We start from the raw sequence: 20,236 nt of genomic DNA on the forward strand, positions 1-20,236 counted from the left end.
TTCTGAAACCTGATTCATGTTGCTGTTTCAGTTTTGTTTAAAATATGAACTTTGTTCTGGTGGCTCGTGTAATGCCTGGAGTTTTTTTTTATATATATAAATATATATATATATATATATATATATATATATATATAATATATATATATATATATATATATTATAAGATTGTTCAAAATTATGTGTGCTTAGCTGGTTTTGTGTTTGACATCTGCAGCTGAACAAAGTGAGAAAAAGAGGAAGTCATTGTTTACAGAATCTTGCATTTCCATTGGAGGGCTCACTGACAAAACATCGAGCTGTCACTGTGTCCTCTTTTATGTCTTAGTTTTATTAAAGGCCATGTTTGTTATGTTGAATATGTTTAGCAGTAATTTGTCTGCTGTCACTGTACTGTGTTGACTCTTCGTTTACACAGGAAGAGGCTGCTTGTCATGTGAAGCCTCAGTAATGCAATGATTGTCCACACATAGTTAATGGCGTTCAGTGTTTTTTGGACGAATATTACACTGGGCAGTATTATGATTGTTCTCCTCACATTACATCAGTTGTTTTATTTTATTGAGCTTTTATTTAACCAGATAAAGCAGTTGTAGAAAGAGATCAAGACTTCTTTCACAAGAGTGGCAGAGAAAGGCAGCTACATATATCATATTGGACAAAACAGATAGAAAACATAAACAGACATAGCAAATATATATATTCAGTTTGGATTTTGTAAATTACACCTTTACAAAAAAGTTGTAATTTTTGTAAAAAAAAAAAATAATAATTCCAGATTATTTTTTTTAACTCATGTTAACACTTATGACTCTGACTTAATGTAAAATGTTATATAAATGTAATACAACAGCAAGCACCAACACAGTGTTTGCTGTTGGTTAAAGCGGAATGAAGACGTGCCATAGGTTGACTCTGGAGGTTATTTAAATATGTGCTTTATAACTCTGGATATATTTAAATTCCTTAAAAACACAGAGACTGGACAAAATAAAAAAAAACTAAAATATTCTAAGATGTGCAGTGCCTTACAAAGCGCTCAGACCATGAACCTTTTCACATTTTTGATGTTACTGCTATAAATGTGAGGGTGTTTTATTTGGATTTTATGTGATGTTTTGTTCCCCAATCATTTTATAGTTTTATACAGATAAAAATCTGGAAAATGTGATGTGCATGTGTATTCAGCCCCAATTGGTCAGTATGATGCAGTGCTGACCAGTTTCCCTGTTCCTGGCTATTGATATGTATGATGCTGATACCACCGTGATGCAGTGTTGGTTTTCTGTTAAGCCCCTTTTTATGTGCTGGCTCCCTAAATGGATTTCAGAGCAAATGGGAATGAAATACTTACCCATCTAGCACTTTGCAGTTTTTTATTTGTAAAACATTTAGAAAATTGTTTCATTTTCCTTCCACTTTGCAATTATGCAATACTTAGTGTTGTTCTATTTCACAAAATCCCAATAAAATGAATTGACTTTTGTGGCTATAAGGTGACAAAATGTGAAAAAGGTCAAGAATACTTTGGCAAGGTACTGTAAACGTCTGACTCTGAAATTATGATCAAAATAGGGTCGTTCTTCGATTACGTTTTGCCATAAGTTTTAAATCTATAATTATTTGTTTTGCTTGTATGTCTTTCATTTAGAAGCTGAAGTATGGGCAATGTAAAGCAGTGGGAGGAAGTTTTTTTTTAGGGCTTTGTATTATTAGATATGAAGGTCAAAGCACAGGGTGTGGAACATAGAATTGGAACCACTTAGGTCTTTTGTTTTTATATAAAGCTCTTTCTCCTTTCCTTCGGAAATAATTCTTTTTACAAATCAGCTGTGATACATGTGGAAGTGATGGACACAGGCATACCCATTTGTGTTCTTGTTTGTTGCTATCCAGATGTGTGTTGCTTTGTGCTTTGTTCTGAGTTAGAAACACCACTGACCCTCCACTGTGTGATGCTTTGCTGATTCTGGGCCACAGTACTCTGCTTGTCTAGCAAATGAAAGCTCCTTCCAACCTCTATATTTTTGTCTCCTCCTCCCTGTGTGAACACAAGAGCTTGGCTGCCTCTGGCACATGATGTCACTTACACACAATTCTTGTTTTTATGTCTTTGAAGGGACCTCTCATTAAAGACATGCCTTTTCTTACACCTTAACCAACACACTGTTTGCATAAACCTAAACAGAGTTTGGGTACTTAAAAAAAATCCAGGTAAACAGTTTGTGTTAATCAAAGTCCAGCTCTTGGACCGTACATAAAGAAAACAATACAGAGAAAGGTCTCAATGCCAGAGTGAATGGAAATGAAGCGGATTCATTCTGAAGCTATTTATAGAGCGTCCTTAGGGCTCAGTGGAACTAACCAGTATGAGCAATACATAAACAACATGTGTCCCTGTTTCTCACATGATGTATGTCGAGAGCTGAGCTTCATTGGATATTTTTGATGCATCTTTCTTTCTTATATCAGCAGAATTTCAGGGAGCGATAAGAGTAGAACTGCTAACTTATACTTGCGTATTTGTAAACGCTGCACGATTAACAAATGAATGTTTGTTTCCAGCTGCCGGCTCCCAGATTCCATAAATGCAGGAGAGTTTTCTTCAGACAACATGACAGGTATGGTAAAGCTTCCTTTGTTTCTTCTTTTGCCCGGGTGTGTGATTCTCATGTGTATTCATTAATTCTGCTGCAAAATTGGCATGCCCTCCCACAATTTTATCTCCCAAAGCCTTAACGAGGAGCGAATAAAGTAATGTCTATCAGCAAGCACCTTTCAAATTATATACTCACCTCTTTGTTTGCTGTATGCCAGTAGTTAGGAGACTATTACATCCAAATGAATTAAAAAACTATAGGTCATCATTATATGGAGCTGTTTTTTTTTTAAAGTTATTTTCACTTAATGTAAATAGACACAGAGAAATCTTAATTTTGTTTTTTGATTGATGTGTTTTTGTTTTTAGAAGAGACAGAAAGCTTTCACACACATGAAGATTTGGGCCCACTTGCATCAACTCATCATTTTAATTTCAACCTTGAAACCTTTATCTCAAATAAACCTCCAATTAGAAATCTTTATTTGTATTTGTTAGCCTAACTGATTATGAGGGATCATCTTAGATAAACTGTAATTGAAGTTTCTGTTATTTTAAGCAAACCCTTCCATAGTTAGCGCTCAATAGATGTACTTTCACAGATTGATAGTGAATTGTTTGCTTTCCTAAAATAATAGATTTTAGCTATTCTTTTATTCTCTTGTTGCAGATTTGATTCAGTTTATTAGTTACAGATGGTGTTGATAACTGATTTCTGCTGTTTTCTCTTTCATTGCTAAAATGAACAAAAGCATGAACATGAGCATGATAAGTTATTGTTTTATCATATATATTTCCATTACTTAAACATCCATTTAGTAATCAAGTTTAAAAGCTTGTTTGGCTTCTCCACTTGTTTCTTTTGATTTTCTCGTGGAAATCTGTTTTTGGTCAGTATGATGTTTTTGAAGTATTGTGCACCAAAAATATGATTTTCTGTTTAGTCTACCTAAAAATGCACTTCTCCATTTTTGACACTGTCTGTAAAATCAAGCACTAAACTTAAATGGACTGCTTGTTTTTGTCTCAATAATCAACATCAGTAATTTTGTAAGGACTTACGTTCTAAAGCACAAATTAAGGACAATTGAATTTATTTTGCTCATACTTCCTTTATTAACTTAGTTGTTCTTTTTGTTATATTTTAGTAAGTTAGCCCTCATTTTACTGCATCTTCTCAGTATTCTGCAGAAAGTTAAATGTTGCAAGCTGCAGTTTCTTTGATGTCCTGTAATAGCCTTCCTCATCTTTGTAGGCAGCAATTAGCTTTAACACTTGACAAGAGTGGTTCTTAGTGGTGCCAAGAGGTTCTTGAGTTAGAGATGGCATCAAAGCGTTGACCTGCCATAAACTCATCTGGAAATAAAAGTCTGCAAAGTGTTACATGTTAAGAATGACTAAATGTTTATGGTATTTCACATTAATGAAGACACCTAAAACAGAAAAAAATGTGTATTAATTATTGAATAATCCAGAAATAGATTGTTATCAATATTCAAGTAGAACTGATCGAAGTAAGGCCAGAACCCAGAAAAACAACAACAACAATGGTGAAATATACCCTTTACTATATTAACGAAATGGAAGTCTAGTGCAGCTTAGGCTTGCTTCATTATTTGTGAAACTCAAGGCAAATATTTTACACTCAAAAGTTGGGAATGTAATAAAATCTGGAGAAGTATTAAGTACAAAAAAATGGAAAAAAATAGGAATCTAAGGAACATATTAATGACTATCTGACAAATTTACTTTAATTATTCGTATGTTAACCATGTCTGTTGGGTTCATTTCAATGTGGAAACTTACATAATGCTTACTTGGTAAAATATCCTACTCCTACTAACCCAGGAGCGAATTGTGAGTCAAGAGTTAGAGTTGTACGGTTACATGAGCAGCTGCTCACTGCTTCACTTGGCTTAAACAGGGAAACCCTGAGAAGCTGTTTCACCTCCTGTGTCGCTGTACTTTAAAAAAAAAAACAAAACAGACACTTCTTTCTCTTTTGCTTTCCTCCTCTCTGAAATAAAGGAAGGTGAATGTTTAGCTTTTAATGTAGCCTCAATGGTTTCCACTGTGTTATAAACTCTGTTATGAAGTTTTACTTTAAATGTGGTGAAAATGAGCTGTTTGTTCTTCAGCTCTGGCCTTTCCTGAAAAGATGTCCCCGGTCAAAGCTCTCACCATGAAGGACTATGAGAATGTGAGTAAATGTATCAACTTTACTCTTTCTTTATTATAGAAAATGTTTATGATTCATTGCGCTGTAATGAAATAATTATGGTACACGAGAAGCATGTTGATAGTTTAAAGTTAACGCCTTAACCCACCGCTTTAAATATGCAAGTTATGAACTTTTTTTTAACTATTTCCTTTAAACCAAGACGCTCCATTTATGGACATTTGGAAGATGGAGCATGTGTGTAGGAGGATGAGGGTTGAGGTGGGCTAAACTCTGATTTCAGCATTTGAATGGAATGCATGTTCAGGTTCTGGGCTCATGCTTCAGACTGACTGCATGATTCGAGGCTTATAGAGGGGTCCAGACTTCTACCTCCTCCCTTCAGCAGTGCACCCAACCCCCACTTACCAGATGTATGCTGCTCTGACCCTCCAGCACAATGATGCACAGTCTGCTAAACACGTACATGCTTCTCTTCCTTTGAAAATAACCACACATGCCCCCTCTATGCATTTGTGTAATGACCTTTTTTTCCACAAATAGATTTGACTCGTAGCTACGTAGATGTCTTAAATGCCTTTTATGTATGACAGGATTTGATCAAATACCTTTATGTTTAACAGCAAATTACAGCTTTGAAGAAAGAGAACTTTAATCTGAAGCTTCGCATTTACTTCATGGAGGAGCGTATGCAGCAGAAATGTGATGACTCCACTGAAGACATTTTCAAAACGGTATTATTTATTTTGTATCAAATGCATTGTGCCATGGTATTTACACAATTCTATCAGTGTCGAGTTTCATGCCTCCGACTAAAGTTGAAAGAGTTTGAAGGGACAGATCAAAAGATCATCTAGATTAAAGGACCTAAGGTTATCTAATAGGATCTTAAGTCCTTTCTGTCCTTGGCCTTCTTAGTTGTACCAGTCAAGCTTTTCCTGGCCCTTACAACTTCAAGGTTTTTGGTGCAATCTGACCTGTCAATTTTAAACTTTAAAATGTTGTTCTTATTTTTTTTTAAGGATTATAAAACAAAAAATGTGCTGCACTTTTCTTCATAGTGATGCTAGTTTTTAATCCTAAAGAAATTAAATATTATTCCAGTGTCTATGTCAAAGCATTATTCCCTAAGCTGTATCTTGTTGATGCATTCATTGACTGAAAATAGTGAGAGTTCTTAGATATGAACAGAAAAAAATAATCTGAATTTTCAGTGTTTGACACATCGATCAAAGCGAATCAAAAGAAAAGTGGTCAGTTCTGATATCCGGTAGATTGATTGGTGCATCTGAACTTAGAATTATTATTATTTTGTTTGTTTGAATTTGCTCTTTATAAAGTTATAACTCTTTGTAGAACATAGAGCTTAAGGTGGAGTTGGAGTCGATGAAGAGAGAGCTAGCTGAGAAACAGGAGCTGCTTGTGTCTGCATCGTACGTATTTTTCAGAAAACTCATGTCGACTGGCAATAAATTTTCTACTACTACATATGGATGTTCTCATTAACCTGAGGTAACCTGTGAACGTTCATTCCAGTAAAGCGCTGGAAAGTCTAGCAGGTCGAGAATCAGGAGAACCCCAGCGAGTGAGGGAGCAAGCTCAGAGGGAGATGGGCGCATTAAGAGATGCATTCAACAAAAGGATAGCAGAACTAGAACAGGTGAGTCCAAAATACAGTAATTTAAAAGATAAAGATCTTTTATTGTATATATAAAGATCAAGTATTATCTTCATATGTACAGTAGCATAAAAAAAACAACATTTTTTTCCTCATTTGCAGAATTTACAGGCAGCAGAAGAAGAGGTTGGGAGGATGGCTGCCATTGCTGAAGAGGAGAAGCTTAAGAATATAAACATGGAGAAGCAACTTCAGGCTGTTGCTTCAACAGATATCCATGCCCCGTTTTCAGTAGAGGATTTACAGCAAGCTCTACAGAAGAGTGACAAGTAAGAAAGAATAAGATTAAAACTGGAGTATGTAACTTTTAATATTTACATCATTTTTAAAACTGTCACCATGTCAAGACAGATAATCTGTAAAAAGTGGTGTATTGCTGCAGAAATACACCACTTTGTCTGAATCATCCAATCAGATCCAGAAGTAGTTATACTGATCAAAAAGTTTAAAATGTCTTGAACATGAAATGATCTTTGTAACTGTCAATGTTCTAAGCAGAAAGTACATTGTCATTTAAGAACGGCATATTTATTTGAAGGTGTAACACTATCAATAATAGATACAGAAATATCTGCTCATGTAGAAATAAATCTAGGAGTCAAATGGGAAAAACATCCCATTTGACCTGAGAAATAAATGAAAGTTAAACATGTTCAGAACAATTAATACATAAACTGTGTTTTTTACTCATTTCAGTGAAATTAAGCAGCTCAAGATCACCCTGAAGAACCAGGATGCTTTGATCCAACAGAAGAACAGTGGAGATTCACAGACAGATCCACAATCAACCAAGCAACTTTCTGAGCTCATTCTAGAAAAGGACCAGCAGCTTAAGGTGTGAATTAAAATTTCTCATACAGATTAATTTTTTTCTAATCTTTTTCTATCACGTCATCTGAAATTAAACAACTCAAAGGTTGTTATGATACAGACGTGGAGAAAACATAGGGGTAGTAGAATTTCTGCGAGAAAAAGTTTTTTCCCCTAGCATCTTTCATAAAAAAGATTTAGTCATGTCCCGATTGTGCTGTTAAAATCACTGTCTAAACAAGTGGCAAATTTGCTGGACCCTCCTCTTTCCTTATGTTTATTTTATAAACATTCTACTTGTAAATAATCTTTCTTACAGTAGAATTGTGGACTTCAAATTGTTTGGAAATGGTCTTCTAAGCTTTCACATACTGATGGGCAGCAACAGTTGATTTTCTAAGGTCACTGCTGTTTTTCCAGCTGGGCTGGAGGATTGACACATTTGCTGATTATCGGTTAATCACTAATGCTTTTGATCAGCTGCACCTGGCTGATGCTTTACCTTTTAAAATCCTGAGAAGTAACAAGGATATATAATTTTTTTTTCCAATGGCTGTAGGGAGAGTGATGGGGAGTTTGTTTTCCAATGTCTCTATATAAGCAACATTAAAAGGACTCTTGGGTGTCTCTTTTCCAGAAACTGAGGGACGAGCTTCAAAGAGAGAAAGACAAAGTGCAGCCAGACCAACAGGTTGGTGGTTTTTAGATATTTCTAGAAACTCTTCAAGAAAATGTTTATTTATTTATTTATTTTTGGCACAGTGACTGGTTCCTTTTGGACCATATGCTGTGACTTTTCTCTAATGTTTTGCCTTCTTTGTCAAATCAGACCTTAATGTGTTTTGGTCAAGATACCCAAATCACAACAAAAATCTTAACTGTGAAAAAAACATGCAAGATCCTTCAAATATATAGATTGCAAGTGCCCACAGGTAGTGTTCTCAGTAACACTACCTATGTTACTGTGTTACTGTTGTGGCTATCTGGAAACATTTAGTTGCTGGATTTCTGTCTTGCTTTTGTCTACTAGTGTGTGCCTCCTTGGGCTTTTTTCCCCCCCTCAGCTTTAATAACGAGGGACATCAGACTTTCTGTGTAGTAAATTTGGGGTTTTAGAGTGTTACCACCAGTTACACTTAAGCTTGTTATTATCAGTAGAGAAATGATGATGCTTAACTGTTTTTCTTTTTGTTTTTTTTTTGTCTGATATGGAGCCCAAAACATTAAATAACAGCCTGATGCATGTACAGATTTTGAATGTCTTTGTTTCTGTTAGGATTGGGTTGATATGGACTCAAAGCGCTACCACAACATTTTGTGGTTCTGTTGCGATAATGATAAAAGTGATGATAAAAATTATTTATTCCTCATTTTTTAGGTAACTCTTTGCATGGTACAGCAATCATAGCCCCACAAACACAAATGCTACTCTTGATAAACATGCCCGTTTGTAATATGCTTTTTTCCAGATACAAGTCACACAAAGAAGTGTAATTCATATCACTAAAGTGCACACAGTAACTGCATTTAATCATATTTTAAAATAATTGATATTTATTGATACTCTCATTGAACAAACAGTGGAAAAAAATATATAATTCTGACAATAAGAATAATTTACGGGATTTGTAACCATCATTAATTGGTATTTATTGTGACAACAATAAATCAAAAATATCTGTCACAATAAATGATAAATGCCCATCCCTACAACAACAATATTGATTGATCACTTCTTGACGTGCACAGAGTACTAGGTACTTTTGAAATGTCCTGGCTACACCACCGATACAAGAGACTCAGAGGATTTGATCTGACTGAATACGAGGGGAGAGGGAAAGAGAGGCGGAGGCAGGGATTATTAAGGCTTAGGGCTTATTGTGCTTTGCACGCAGTCATTCTCCGCTATGCCTGCTTGCTGATGGAGAGAGAGAAAATGCAACATGGCTGGACTGTAGCTGTTAGGATGATAGCCATTAAGTCACGGGATACTTGATGCGGCAGACGTAGGTCTTCTGGACTTAACCGAAGCGTGTGATTATTCAAAATCCAAGGCTCCATGAAGGACCCGTGTCGTATATGTGGTGTCCGTCTGGTGGGAAGCCAGTGCCGCTGGATATTTAGTTCATCGGGGAAGAGGAAGCTGCAGGTCATCCTGTCCCACGTGTTGGGTCGGGAGGTGATCCGTGATGGTCGTGGAGAGTTCCTCTGTGGAAAATGTGTGTTCCAGCTGGAGAAGGTTATTCAGTGTGATATTAATATCAACCAGTTGCAAGATGAACACAACAATAAGATTCAGAAATTCTTGACGGAGAAGGAACACCTGATCCAGTGCATTGTCCATATCTACAACAGAAACAACCCTGGGAGTAGTTCTAGGGGAGGCGCCCACTCTAGGACTCCCCTCAGGTCCTCTGAGGTCGGCAGTCCCGATGTGGATACCATGTGTCAGCCACTCCACGAAGGATTGCTTTTTAGGGATAATGGGAGCGTTGACGGGGAGAATCGCATCAGAAGGTGTGTGAGTCTGGATAGAATCGTCGGTAAAGGAGCGCTACCTGGTCGCTCTGGGCTTCGGAGCAGCAGACTGGGTTCAGGTTCTGGGCTAGATGGAGGCATGAAGAATATTGGACTGAATGGCACACGTCACCGCTCACAGAGCATGTACCTCGATCTGGTGCAGCGCAAGGGAACGCTGTCTAGGCAGGGATTCAAAAGTCACTCCACTTCTCTACAGTCTCTCAACAGAGACTTCTCCTCTGACCAGCCTGCAGATCGTCTGCATAAGCGAAAACGTTGGGACTCAAAGTTGTTGCCTTCTGGGCACGGTACCAACAGTGACCCAAGAAGAAAAGTTCAGCCAAAAGCAATGCTCCACAGGTCCTCAAGTCAGCCATCTGTAGTCTCTGACCTAATCCAGCTCCTGCGCTGCATCTCTAAGCACCAAGTGTCTGCCCCGTCAGGCAGTCGTATTCCCGTGCTGAAGAGGTTAAACACCGGCGCTGCCATTACTCGAGTCAAACTAAGAAACAGAGAGGCAGAATGGAAGTCTCTGCAAGATCTCACTGAGGAGTTTAATGATCAATATGCCCCTGTCAAAGTAAAGGTAGATAATGTCAGTAATGGTGTCTAGGTTGATCTGTGCCCTTCTAAGTGAAGTGATGAATGCTTTACAATAACTTATTTCATTTGATTTTTATTCTCTTTTTGTGTGTCTTTTGATATTATTTAGAAGAGTGATATAAATCAATTGGAATCCATCAATAAAATGCTGACTGAAGAGCTCAACCGGGTAAAAAGCGCCAATGAAAACATGACAAAAACACTTGAGGATTCACAGAATCACAGCAAGGTACAAAAGGCATTACATTCTGTTACATGTTCCCTAAATAACTGAATGTGAAATATGTTATATAACATTATTTGCTGTCTGTTGTGGATAGACCCTCTCTGTGACATTGGAGGAGAAGGAGAATGAGCTCGACACAGAGAAGAAAAACGCTCTGAAGAGAGATAAAACCATCCAAGGGCTTACCCAGGTCCTCAAAGAAAAGGAAAAAGAGGTTGAGATATATTTAAGAAACAACACCATTATATCAATGTTAAGAAATGCCACACTCTTAAAATGACTGTGCATTTTTCAGATCGAGGAACTTTGTCAGGAGATTGAGGACAGGGATGATGCTTTGGCCAAGGCCAGAGAGGCTGCACATAAAGCCCAACTGCAGAAATACCAGGCATGTTGTTCCTACTGTCTATTACAGAAACTAAGGCATCAAACCTTCACTCTACTCTACAATGGAGGTTTCGCTCCATGGCTTTTAAACCTCATCCTGTGCCATAACAGAAAGAGGTTGAAGGCCTTAAAGCGTAAAACATTCAGCCTTCCTGTTTTCTGTGGTTCTCTCTCACACTTTCTCACAGGATGTGTAATCTAAGCATACATCTTCCAAAATCTGCCGATTCACATCAGCAGTAGATTTTTTTTAGTGCATCTCTGTATTGGTAAAAAAACAACGGCTATCTTAAATTTAACTTTTTTAAAATGTTTTAAATTTTTTATTTAGGGAGTAGAAGAGCATCAAAGCCTGTTAATGGAAAAACAAACGGAGTTGGCCCAACTCCAAGGGGAGCATCACACCAAGGTGCTCGAAGCCCAAAAACTACAGCGTGCCTTGGATAGGAAAGAACAAGAACTTGCTGATTTGCAGCAGTCAAAGGACCAACTTGAGATGGAACTAGAAGACATGCAGCAACAGAAAAAGAAAGGAGACAAAGCCCTAAACGTAAAGTAGTATGAAGGCATTTACTGCCTTTACATTTTTTCTCCCTCCAAAAAAAATCTTTAAAATTTTTTTATGTGATTATTTTCTTCTCCCAGGATCTCACCAATCAGCTGAAAAAAGTGAACAGTGAGATGAAAGAACGAGAAAGTGCTCTGGAACAGCAGTACCAGGAGATTCTGGAACAAACCAAAAGAAAGCTGCACAACCATGAAGTCACCATCCAGAGGCTCACAACCACTCTGGCTGATAAAGAGCAGCAGCTACAGGTGACACAATCTATGTTTAACCAAAAGAGCTCTTTGATTTTCATTTAAAAAAAATCTCCTTTGGAACACTGAAATATATGTTTAACTCTTGATTATCAGGAATACATAAACATGATCAGAGACTTGGAGCAAAGCAAAAGCCCTGGGAGTAATGACGGCATGCTTGCCAAGCTGCGGCAAAGGCTAAAAGAAAATGAGAGCGCCCTGGAGGTTGGGATGCCTTTAATGTCATCTGCTCACCAGACAGACAATAATTAGATTTTTGACACTTTTTTTGTTTGCTCTCCCACAGCGAGCTCTGGATGACAAATTTGCTGCCATTGAGGAGAAGGACAATGAGATCCACCAGCTGCAGCTGCTGCTCAGAGAAAAGGAGCGGGACTTGGACCGGCTCAATAACCTGCTCACTCATAATGAGGAAACCATCAATGTAAGTAGCTTTAAAAAAAAAAATTGACTGTAAAGCATCTTAACATGAATGTGCTTGATGTATAGCAATTTCTTTTTTTTCTTGCAGAACTTTGACAGTCTGATCAAGGAGAAAGACGTGGAGCTGCAACATCTTGCCAACACTCTGAAGAACCTGCAGAGAGCCAAGCAAGATGTAGAAGATAATCTGAACAGATCACTGAGGGAGAAAGATTCCATCATCCACCAGCTACAGCTCTCCTTGGAGGGCAAGACTAAAGATATGGAAGTTAGTTTACCGAATTACTTTTCTTCTTTGAAATACGTTCAGTAATGACGATTTTAGCTTTCGGTTGTTGTCACAGCTGTCTTGTTCCAGCCTGGTCTGGAAGTTGCAACGCATTGTCTCTAAATTTGTCGCTTTGTGTAGGAAATGGCGAAGAACGTTCTGAACCACTCACAAAGTCACGCTCAGGACCTAGCTGAGCAGATGGGCCAGAGGTTAAAGGTCACAGAAGCAATGCTGGCTGAGGCTGTGAAAGCCAGAGAAAGACTAGTAGATGACAATGAAAGCGCTGTGACGGGACTGTTGGCTACAATTAACAGCAAGGACCAACTTCTTAAGGTCAGTGCATGGGCGTAACTGGTGGGGGGTATTCATGGGACATGTCTCATGAATACCAAAAGACAAAAATAATTGCAGTTTTCTTCCAATGTATAAGTTGAGTAATGCTGCTTCATGCAGATAATTTTAGCTAAATGATAACTAGATAATCCATTCCAGAATATCTTATTAAGCTAGTTAACAAGATTATATCTATTTTACATCTGTTGCAAGTTAGTTAATGCCAGGAATAAACCCAACACTCTTTCATGTCTGTACGGAAGTTATACTCACTGTTGCTTTCCATATATTTAAAAGAGATCTTTATTGTCACAATAGAAAGATCAAAATCAGGAAGGATGTAGTAGACCAGAGGCCAGCAGCAGTGGTGATGATGATGATGCAGGGTTTTCTCAGGTAGGGATAAGGAGAAATTCTGACTTGCTGAGGAAAAGATATTTGTTTTCAGGTATTTATGTTTTGAAAGAAATAAATTGGAGTCTGAAAATGTTTGGATGTCCAGACATTAGTTGGATCCCATTGTCTAAAAGGTTTTCTATCTGGCTATCTTTGTTTAATATGCATCCATTCATTCTCTCATCTGTCCTTCCGATGTTTTGTCTAAACTTTTTTGTTTTTCTTACAAAAGATCAGCTATCAAAGCAACACTTTATTATTCTTCACATTTCCAGTGCTAAAGACTTGTTTATGGAGTGGTGGGAAAAACAAGTCTAACGTGCTGTTTGTGTTTATTTGCCGTTTTCTCTCCTAAGGAGTCTGCAGAGCACTTTAACCGCATGCTGTCTGAGTGTGCTCAGGAGATTCAGGAACTGAAGATGCAGTTGGCTCATAAGCAACAGGAGCTTGCCAAAGCTGAGAGGAAAAGCTCGTCAACAACCCAAGAGAGTTATTTAGAGACGGCAGAACTAAGAACCCTGCTTGTGGAGAAAGACAACCTCATTGACGTAAGATCCTTTACTGCTGTTAAGCTGTCGACTTCAAATGTCCACAAAACATGAACAACACAATTTTTTGGGCTACTAACATTAAAACAAAAGTCAGATATTATCTTTATGTGCTGTAATGTTATTCTGCAGAAGCTTTTGCAGCGGGGTCAGGAGAGGGACAAGGTCTTGACAGAGATGAGTCAGAAGGCCGGTGGAGATGACACGTTGGAGCTCAGGGAAACAATTCAGATCATGCAAGAGAAACTTGATGAGAAAGAAGGTGAGACTTGGGTCTGCTTTAAGTCTTTATTTTGGATGTTTAAACCTGGGCTTTGTATTTATCCTACATTTGATTCTGTTTCGTCTCATTTGAAGCTGAGCTATCAAGAAGAAACACTGAGGACAATCAGGAGAACATTCCAGTCTCCAAGAACACGGTTGTTGTCCTGAAGAAGGAGTTGGCTCAGAAAACTGAAGCACTGAACAGAGCTCTGAAGAGGGAAAATGAACTGAAGGTCTGTGAGCAGGAAGTGCATTTTCACATTAAGTGTTGGGATAATGTTAGCAGGAGCTTATTTATTGGTTATTCTGGTTGTTTATTTTCACTTCCAGATTTCTTTGGCTGATCTCCAGTCACTGCTGTCTGAGCTCCAGGGTCGCAACGAAGGTCAAGCTGCTAACATCGATTCCCTCACTGCTACACTGAAGACCAAGGATGAGATTATTAATGTAAGAACTGAATGCATGGTAGGGGTCCCACACGCAGCATTATTTAGATTTAAAAGTCTAAATAAATATAAATTTTTTTCCAGTTAGGCCAGTTTTTATTCTGGCGTTTATATATGTGATGCGCATTCATCCATATGTTCATTTATCAGTTTATCCACCTTTAACTTTTCCTTGTGTCCTTCGTTAGACTCTTTTTTTTTTTACTGCCTCCCTTTCTTCCATTAATCCGCCAATCCTTCCGTCCCTAAATCCCTTTTTCCAGTCTTCCTTGCTCTTGCAATCTTTTCTTCAAACCTACAAAATTTTCTCAGAGTGCTTGCAGGTTCCATATTTAAAGTCTAACATAAATTATTGGGAACTTTTGTATTTTCATTTTACAAACAAGCCAGAACAAGTCTGCAAAAGTATTTCATTTTGGAGTTGGTAGGAGTCCTTAGAATTTGTTGGTGATTAAAGCAAATAGTAACTGGGATTAAAGGAAGTTTTTTTTTTTTTTTTTACATAGACTTCAAGCTTTGTGTTCTTTAGTCATGCATCATGGTTCCTTTTTGATTTTTGAGCAGGTTCTCCATCAGCGCCTTGGACAGGGAAGTGACGGCCAGAATGATTCTACTCAAGACCATCTGATTGGCTCCAACATGGATAGATTCCTACCTGCATTGCCTCAGAGAGAAATAACCATGATAGGAGGAGACAGCCAGCAAGACGTAGGGATTTAATTCTCATCATCAAATGATTTGCAACATTTTACTCATTAGTAAGCTGGTTCCTGTTTTTGTCCTCAGGCTTTGCCCCATCGTTCAGCCTTGCAGCAGGAGCATGATGCTCTAAATAAAGCCCTGAGAGCTGAACAACAGCTGTACTCTAGTTTAGTAAGGACTGTGAAGGAGCCAGATAGGTAAGAAGATGTGGAATGAGCTTCTTTATATGTTTTAATAAAATAAAAAGTGACTTAATATATTCAGAAAATATTGATGACATTTTTTGGGGGGTTGATGCACCGAGTTCTTCTTCTGGGCTAAAACTCTATAATCCCTACAATCTGAATTGTGCTTGTGTTTAATTTAACAGTTAAATGTAACAGAAATTGAGTATGAAGAGAAAAAAATTGTGCTGCAAGTTTATTATAAACCTGCAGCACAATTGTTTTTTATTCTTTATTGGTTGTTTTTAAACCAACTAAACATGAAGGAATTAAAATATAATACCAACGAATTAAAGCAACAATTTGATTACGCCCATGACTGATTTTAGGTTGTTTGTGTGGGTGTTAACTCTGTCCATCCTCTTGTGCTTTTCAGTGGCCAACGTCTTCATGCTCTGCAGCTGGAACTGACAGCCGTTCAGCTGCTTAGGCAGCAGCTAGAAGACAGCGTCAGAATTAATGAGGCGCTCAGGGATGACTTGGAGAGAGAGATACAGAGAGCCAAACTCAGAGAAGGTGCAGTCAAACACACTGGGCTCTAGATGATCTTGATAATTAAGTACAGAAAATACAAGGAATGATGGGAAGAAACTGCTTAACGTCAGTGTGTACTCAGCTCCTAGGAAATCTAAAAATGTCTGTCATATTTGTGCAGTGTTTTAATTCATGACTCAACATCACATCTGTCTGAAAAGCTTGTGGCTCCTGTTTGTTAATGCTGCATGCACATCTGCTCTATCCTCCTCTCATCTGTCTGCACTGTTTGTCTGCTGCTCTGTACCTAATCATCTTTTCATCTGCATGTCTTTGTCTGTACCTGAAATGCAACTTATTGCACGGTCACTAAATACATGTATTCTCCCAAAACCCATTATAAATACAATAAAAATAATGCTTCTGTTGCTCTATGTTTCTCTTCTCAACTGTCAGGGTGAACTGTTCCTTTCAAATGTTTGTGTTGTGTACACATCACCTCTCCATCTGCTTTGCTTTACTAATCTACCCATTCTAACCATGTGTTGTTACATTATTATATAACAGCTTCAATGAAAGATTGATATATTTGTCATATTTTTCTGGTGGAATTAGAAATTGAACAAAAAAAAAGAATAAATGACTCCTCATTCAGAAAGTTTTGCAGCATGCAGAATTCACACTTCCAAGTAAGGCTGCAAATATTAACCTTTTGATTTTTCAGATGATTATTTGTATTAAAAGAAAATTGGCACATTCTGCAGATTTTTCATCAAAGCCTTTTTGAATCAGTATTGTAAATGTATTAAAAGATGCAAATAAGCAGAAAAATTTTATTCCTTTTTTTAAATAAGTAAATGTTTTATTGCTTAAATACAGTAACGGCATTCCTTTAGTGAACACTTAGTCATTTGTAGCAAAGAAAGTAACTGCAGCTGAAAAATCAGCATGAAAAGCTCAGCACTTTCTGCTTGATCTGTTGATTAAATTTCTATCAACCGCTCAATAACTGGTTAGAAAAAGGTGTGTTTTGGTTAAATACTACTCTGTTTTCTGTGAAATTTGCTTTTTTGAGTTTTAATACTCTAGTTAACGATTAACCGATCACTACATTAATTTATTATTTCAGTAATCGATTCATCACAATTAATCCAATCAATTGTTTTACCTCTGCTTCCTTTAGTCAGTCAAATATAACATGACTTAGGTACACAGCCTCATTTAAGTCCTCTCTGAGGGCTGAGGTTGTTGTCTAAACATCATAGCTCAAGTGTCTGCATGCATGCATGCGTGTCTGATGCCACAGGGCAGATTAAGTGCACGCTCCTCCCACATACATTACTATCTACAGGGCAGCAGGTGTAGAAATAGGTCAGCTGTAAGTAAAGCAGCCATGGCTTACATTCTCCCAGACTGCAGGACAGACGACTTGGGCTAATTGGCTCCGATGACGTTTTGCTTTAACTTTTAGTGACACCATTACATAATCATTATAATTATGTAAAAATTGAAAATCTGTCTTTTATAGTCATCTGTAGTGTTGATAATTAGATTTCTTTTTCGTCTGAAATGAGAATGTGGGAATTTAATTACTAATAGATGTTAGTTTATTTTTTAATTAGTTTTTAGATCTGCCATAAATTTATTGTAAAAATCAAAGAAGTCTTCACCTTACCCCCATCCCCACAAACACACACACACATTTTTCCAAAATGTGAATTATTCCAAGAAAATATCCCCATCTGCTCTCGTCCACATACAGAATTTCAGTATTTTAATAACTGTGAAATTTAATTGCTTCATTTAACTTCTTACTAAAATTTATTCTAAATATATAGATGCAAAATATGCTTCACTTTCAGGTTGTTTTTGAAATGTTACCTTCACTAAAAATCTAAATAGAAATGTGGTGGAGTTGTAAATATACTTGCATGTGGATCTGCTCAGGTATGGACCTCATTGATCCTAAGGAACTGGAGAGCATGAGACATCAGCTTGAGGACGCCCAGCGCTGGAATGCATCCCTGCAGGCTCGCTTGGGAGCAATTCAGAACCGTGGAGGAGGAGTTGGCGGAACCAGTGATGGTAAAACTGAAAATATGCACTGTAATGATTTCTCCAACGTTTTAGTTGTGAGATTTAAATGCCGGTTTTTGTGTTCAGGTGAAACCTTGAGTTTCATTGGAGATCAGACTTCTTACATGAGTATCTGTGTGGGAGAAGGCCCGGATGATAGCTTGCCTCAGCTTTCTCCTCAGGAGCTTCAGCAGAAGGTGAGCTCATATCAAATATTTAAAGATATTTTAAAAATCACCAGCTTTATTTTCCTCATTGTCTGAAGTTAAATCAGACCAAATTTTTTTTTGTTTCAGGTCAGTTAGAATTACCAGAACTACTTCTGTTTGCTTATTGCCAGAAAATGTTCTGAGAACACTTTTCTTTTGAGATGTTTCTTTTGTAACTTTAACAGACCAGTGAGGTGTATAGGGTATATATATATTTGTAAGAGACATTTGAGAACATAAGATATAAAAAATAAAATCATAATCAAAACCAAAAATAGAATATGGGACAACCGTTGGTGTCTTCTCACCTCACCTTCTCCCCTTCACAATAAGAGTATACATTCAGGTGTGAAATATATACATTGCATCCGCCACATTGTTTTGATTAATGACAGTAATACATGACATAAAATAGTGAACTAAAACAGTTTTCTTTCATTTGTATTGTTTTTATCTCTAAAGTGAGGTGCTGGAAAAGTTTGAAAACATACCTTTGTAAGTGTTTGAATTTTACTGTGAGAAAAGTGTATGGACCTTGTGTATTATTCTGTGGTTGTTTAATTAGCATGCACTATATGACTTGAATATAAAATGGATTTAATAAAGAAACAAAACAAAGAATCATTATTAAATTGAGTCTACATTTTAGAAAGTTAAATGCATTTGGAATACATTGATCAGTGCTAATTGATCATTAGCACTGATTGCGAACAATTTAAAATACACAAAAGACACCCTAAATCCAGATATGCTAAAACATCCACATATGACTGATCTCATATGATTTGGTTGTTTCTCATGCTAGAACTTTATTATTAGGCTTCTTTTAGACTGATTTTAGAGATATTAGATTAAAAAAATGTCACCTTCTTTCCAGTGTGTTATATTTAAAATGGTTGATTTTGGTAAAACAGTCTACTAAACTAGTTGAATATAATGCATATGTCAATAGCATGTATTGTGGAGCAATAACTGCACTTGGGGAAAGATGTGTATGCTGCAGTACATGACACAAATGTAATAGTTAGATTGGATTGTTATTTTTCTTTTTTTCAAACGTAAACAAAATGATACATTAAAAAAATCTTGACAACAGTTCCCTTTATGCTGCAGGTGCTGGATTTGCAGGAGCATGTCGCTGGGCTTCAGAGTTTAAACAGTGAGCTGCAGAGCAGATTATCACAAATGGAGAAGTCAGAGCGGGATGCTTTGGAAAAGGAAGACAAAGATCTGACCAGCAGAAGCCAGTTCAAACAGGTTAGGGGTCATAAAAGACAGCTCCCAATACATTAAGTTCAACAGGAATTTTTTTATAGTCTTTGACTAAATCCTAGATAATGGGAAATTGTTGCTATTTAGAGTTTGTTTAAAGTTCAGTCAGTTAACTGAATCATAAGTCATTGTCTAACATCCACCTTTTTAGCTCCTCTCTGAACTCCTAACCTACATCTTAACCTCTGCTCTGTTCAGCCTGTTACTGATATCTCTTTGGTCTGTAGAGCTGAATGTCTAGTTTCTCTAACAAGTTAGTTGTTTGTTTATAGTAGAAGCTGCCCTTTTTTCTGTCCTCCCTTTTCCTAACCATTCCTTGTCTTTTTTTTTTTTTTTTGTATCTCTGTGTCTCATGAAACGGCTTCTCTTCACCATGCCACATTAGACACGTCATGCCATTCTGCTGTTGCTGTGCAGTGTTTTATGGATTCTGTTCCCTCTTTAAGTTTTCTTTTACCAAGCCATATGTGTCACACTCGCCTCCCATCCCATTACTCTAGCAGCTCGAGGAGATGTGTGACAGGCAGCCACAGTGTGACACTGAAAGAAAACGTGTTCCTGGTCAAGACAAAGCACTCCAGACAGAGACCAGCAGCTTAAGAAAGGCAAGATATTAACTGCTACTGAAAATTATTTTTTACCACGGGAGTTTTTATTCACTTTTTGTCACAGCTATGCAAATAAACTTGATTTTTATTATGACCTGGACCAACACAGAGTCTATACAATTTCCTTCTGTTTGTGAAGTAGAAGGAGAATGTAACATGGTTCTAA

At 37.3% G+C, this 20,236-nt stretch overlaps 1 protein-coding gene across 9 annotated transcripts in view; it reads left to right on the plus strand.

The window, feature by feature from the left end:
* The window catches only part of cdk5rap2 (CDK5 regulatory subunit associated protein 2), a 35,396-nt gene that overhangs the window by 1,176 nt on the left and 13,984 nt on the right, over positions 1 to 20,236 (plus strand). For 4 of the 9 annotated variants that reach the window (XM_055052705.1, XM_055052707.1, XM_055052710.1 and 1 more), the window contains exons 1-22: positions 9,080 to 10,381; positions 10,499 to 10,618; positions 10,710 to 10,829; positions 10,911 to 11,007; positions 11,338 to 11,552; positions 11,648 to 11,818; positions 11,918 to 12,028; positions 12,111 to 12,248; positions 12,336 to 12,515; positions 12,657 to 12,851; positions 13,170 to 13,247; positions 13,604 to 13,795; positions 13,928 to 14,057; positions 14,153 to 14,292; positions 14,390 to 14,506; positions 15,070 to 15,213; positions 15,292 to 15,404; positions 15,808 to 15,947; positions 17,853 to 17,990; positions 18,069 to 18,178; positions 19,304 to 19,447; positions 19,963 to 20,067. In XM_055052705.1, coding sequence (XP_054908680.1) covers positions 9,326 to 10,381; positions 10,499 to 10,618; positions 10,710 to 10,829; positions 10,911 to 11,007; positions 11,338 to 11,552; positions 11,648 to 11,818; positions 11,918 to 12,028; positions 12,111 to 12,248; positions 12,336 to 12,515; positions 12,657 to 12,851; positions 13,170 to 13,247; positions 13,604 to 13,795; positions 13,928 to 14,057; positions 14,153 to 14,292; positions 14,390 to 14,506; positions 15,070 to 15,213; positions 15,292 to 15,404; positions 15,808 to 15,947; positions 17,853 to 17,990; positions 18,069 to 18,178; positions 19,304 to 19,447; positions 19,963 to 20,067 — 3,954 coding nt within the window. In that variant the 5' untranslated portion in view covers positions 9,080 to 9,325. Of the gene's footprint in view, positions 1 to 2,565; positions 2,622 to 4,737; positions 4,800 to 5,401; positions 5,513 to 6,134; positions 6,212 to 6,314; positions 6,439 to 6,558; positions 6,726 to 7,152; positions 7,292 to 7,903; positions 7,958 to 9,079; positions 10,382 to 10,498; positions 10,619 to 10,709; positions 10,830 to 10,910; positions 11,008 to 11,337; positions 11,553 to 11,647; positions 11,819 to 11,917; positions 12,029 to 12,110; positions 12,249 to 12,335; positions 12,516 to 12,656; positions 12,852 to 13,169; positions 13,248 to 13,603; positions 13,796 to 13,927; positions 14,058 to 14,152; positions 14,293 to 14,389; positions 14,507 to 15,069; positions 15,214 to 15,291; positions 15,405 to 15,807; positions 15,948 to 17,852; positions 17,991 to 18,068; positions 18,179 to 19,303; positions 19,448 to 19,962; positions 20,068 to 20,236 lie in introns of those variants that run through there. The other 5 variants (XM_055052713.1, XM_055052706.1, XM_055052708.1 and 2 more) reach the window with 5 other exon arrangements.

Source organism: Poeciliopsis prolifica, unplaced genomic scaffold, assembly GCF_027474105.1.
Source record: "Poeciliopsis prolifica strain line A6 unplaced genomic scaffold, Auburn_PproV2 SCAFFOLD035, whole genome shotgun sequence".
NCBI classification, from domain to species: Eukaryota; Metazoa; Chordata; class Actinopteri; order Cyprinodontiformes; family Poeciliidae; genus Poeciliopsis; species Poeciliopsis prolifica.